Source organism: Cebus imitator, unplaced genomic scaffold (assembly GCF_001604975.1).
Source record: "Cebus imitator isolate Cc_AM_T3 unplaced genomic scaffold, Cebus_imitator-1.0 Scaffold70, whole genome shotgun sequence".
Taxonomy (NCBI): Eukaryota; Metazoa; Chordata; class Mammalia; order Primates; family Cebidae; genus Cebus; species Cebus imitator.
Genome location: NW_016107385.1, coordinates 3,581,500 through 3,584,707, shown reverse-complemented (window position 1 = coordinate 3,584,707; position 3,208 = coordinate 3,581,500). Strand labels below are relative to the sequence as shown.

Sequence of the window (3,208 nt, the reverse complement as noted above, 5' to 3'; positions counted from 1 at the left end):
TACCTGTAATCCCATCTACTCAGGAGGCTGAGGAAGGAGAATTGCCTGAACCCAGGAGGCGGAGGTTGCGGTGAGCCGAGATCGCGCCATTGCACTCCAGCCTGGGTAACAAGAGTGAAATTCCATCTCAAAAAAAAAAAAAAAGATCGTGTTGAACTAGAAATAATAGAGATTATAACCGTTTTAGAATATCTTGGGGATTACATATGTTTGATTTTTCCTGTTGAAATAGTTTCACCTAGCATAAATATATTAACATTTTGAAACCTGATTGTCTTGATTATTGTAGCTTGGTATGATTTGGTAGAAGAAACCCCAATACTGAGAGGAAGTGGACCCTAGTGCTGTGATGTTTTTTTGTGAGCTTGCTTTGGCTACTGGAGACCATAGTAGCCCTCTGCCTCCACTGTATTTCCAGCTTCTTACCTCTAGGAATTTAGCCTTTCTCTTCCCACACTCTCTGTGAGCCCAGGGATAAGTAGAACTAGGGAATCAGGGATCAACTTCTATTGGTATTTTGACCTGCTGTATTTCTGATCTGGGCCGGTTCATCCCTTCTTAGGCAACCTGGTGGTCCCCACTACCAGGAGGTCACGGTATTGATGCTGAACTTAGTGCAGACACCCGATCGGCATATGCACTACAGCCCAGAACTCCTGGACTCAAGTGATCTTCCAGCCCCAGCCTCAGCCTCCCGAGTAGCTGGGACTGTAGGCATGTGCCACTGTGCCTGGCTCTGTTGGTGTTAATTGCATCTTAGAAGAACAGTTGATGAAGAGTGATAATTCACAAATTTTCCTTTTCAGATAGTAACCATTTTAAAGCCCAAGCTCTGAAGAATGCTGAAAATGCTTATCATATTCACCAAGCTCGGGTGAGTCTTCAAATAGAAAAGTTTACTATAATTACCCCTGGAAATACCCCACAAGCCTTCACTTAAGTGGTCTTCCTTTAGTCTTACTCACATTTTCAATTAAAAGCATTGACTAGCTTGTGTGTGTGTGTGAGTAACTGTGTGTAGGGTCAGGGCTGGGTCTCTTTTACTTTAGAATAGTAGGGATACTAGAAGAAAGGCAGGAAAACAAATATTTGGTTGTCTAGCTTTAGCAGTGTATTAATTTGAAGTTAGAACACTTTGTGTTTTTTTCTTTCTCTTGAGTAATCATGGGCAATATAGTATGAAATGCATCATAGATGTTAAGAGAACCATGTCATTCTTTCAAAAAAAACCTGCTGTTATTGCCTTCTTTCACTTAAGTATAACTTGCTCCTTGTTATTTATGATATAGTGATGATATAGTGATGTTTAACAAAATCTGAAAAAAAACTGTAATCTGATTGAATTAAGTAAATAATTTGCTGTTTTTAATGTATTACATAGGAACCTCTGTTTAACATTAACAGAGTACAAGTCAAGGATAAACGAATGTGACTTTCCCCAATTTCTAATATAATTGTTACATTAAATATTAGTAATATATGTTATGTTTTATAGAAATGATGTCATAGGATATTACATTATATTATGAGAAATTTTGTTCCAATTATTTTTCTTAGCACAGAGTAGATATATTGTTATCTTGTGTTTTATTTGCATTTAATATTTTTCTTCATTTTTTTTTCTAATTCTGTTTTTTTTACTTTCCAGACAAGGTCATTTGATGAAGATGCAAAAGAAAGTCGAGCAGCTGCCCTACGGGCGGCAAACAAGTCTGGCACTGGCTTTGGGGAGAGTTATAGCCTGGCAAACCCATCTATCCGGGCTGGTGAGGATATTCCACAGCCTACAATTTTTAATGGCAAATTGAAAGGTTATCAGCTGAAAGGCATGAACTGGTTGGCCAATCTCTATGAACAGGTGAATTTTAGAACTATGTCATATTCATTCTCTTTTATTATCTCTTTTCCTAAAGTCATTGATTCAGTGGGATTGTGAAATGAGCACAGACCATGTTTTAAATTTCAGCCTTTTAAAAAGCTATACCCTTTGACAAGAGGCAGAAAGATATCTCTGTTTCTCTTTCTTTTTGAGATAGGATCTTACTCTGTCACCCAGGCTGAAGCACAGTGGCTCAATTATAGCTCACTGTAGCCTTTAACTCCTGGGCTTAAGTGATCCTCCTGCTTCAAGCCCCCATAATAGCTAGGACTACAGACATGGTGCCACCACGCCTGGCTAATATTTTATTTTTTGTAGAAACAGGGTCTCTTCTTGTTGCCCAGGCTGGTCTCAAACTCCTGGGCTCATGCGATGTGCCTGTCTCGGCCTCCCAAAGTGGTGGGACAGGTGTGTGCCACTGCACCTGGCTGATGTCTTTTCTTTTTCTTTTCCTCTAACCTGGAGATCCTAACTAGAGAATATTTGTATTTTTCTTATGGTTTGACTTATATGGTCTTGGTAAATCTAATTGTTTTTGAGTCTGGGTTGGATTAGCTAACAAAGTGGGCTTAGCCTATCTGTCTCATATATCATGATTCATAGGTGTAGCTGTAGCATTCGAAAAGGCAATTACTGTAGCAATGGGTAATAGTGCTGAGGCTAAGTTTCTCTAGTCACTTTTCTTTAAACAAGTCTGTTACCTTGGTTGTTCTTTTTGGTAATAGGTTTAACTTTATTTGATGAAATGCAGGAGGTGATGACCATGTATTTTTTTTCCCCAGGGTATTAATGGCATTCTTGCTGATGAAATGGGCCTTGGTAAAACAGTACAGAGCATTGCCCTCCTGGCCCATCTGGCTGAGGTGGGTAGATGCAATCTTTCTGTCTCCTTTTCTCTAGAATTTAGGTTAACTTCTTTTAAAAATCAGCCACTTACAAAGCACTGTGCTAAACTCTGTAGCGTTCCAAGATAGTAGGATTTGATCTTGCCTGCAAAGCTTTATAAGGGGACAGTATTGTATAACTTTTTGGATTTTAAGAGAGATAGGACAATTTTTGAACATGTGATTTTGAGTGGCAAGGGGACCGTAGATAGATCAGAACACCTTGGCTAACATTTCAACTCTACTCTTACTAGCAGTGTAAACTTGGGCAATTTATTTACTGTCTTTTCAACTTAACTCCCTGAGGCTTAGTTTCTTCTTCTAGGCCAGGTGGGGTGGGTCATGCCTGTAGTCTCAGCCCTTGGGAGGCCGAGGTGCGTGGGTTACTTGAGGGGTCAGGAGTTCAAGACCAGCCTGGCCAACATGGTGAAACCCAGTCTCTACT

The 3,208-nt window shown here is 39.8% G+C and overlaps 1 protein-coding gene across 3 annotated transcripts in view; it reads left to right on the top strand.

Moving 5' to 3' along the window:
• Positions 1-3,208, top strand: part of INO80 (INO80 complex ATPase subunit) — a 131,931-nt gene that overhangs the window by 43,010 nt on the left and 85,713 nt on the right. For all 3 annotated transcript variants that reach the window (XM_017530985.2, XM_017530984.2, XM_037739439.1), the window contains exons 11-13: positions 807-874; positions 1,649-1,858; positions 2,662-2,742. In XM_017530985.2, coding sequence (XP_017386474.1) covers positions 807-874; positions 1,649-1,858; positions 2,662-2,742 — 359 coding nt within the window. The remainder of the gene's footprint in view (positions 1-806; positions 875-1,648; positions 1,859-2,661; positions 2,743-3,208) is intronic.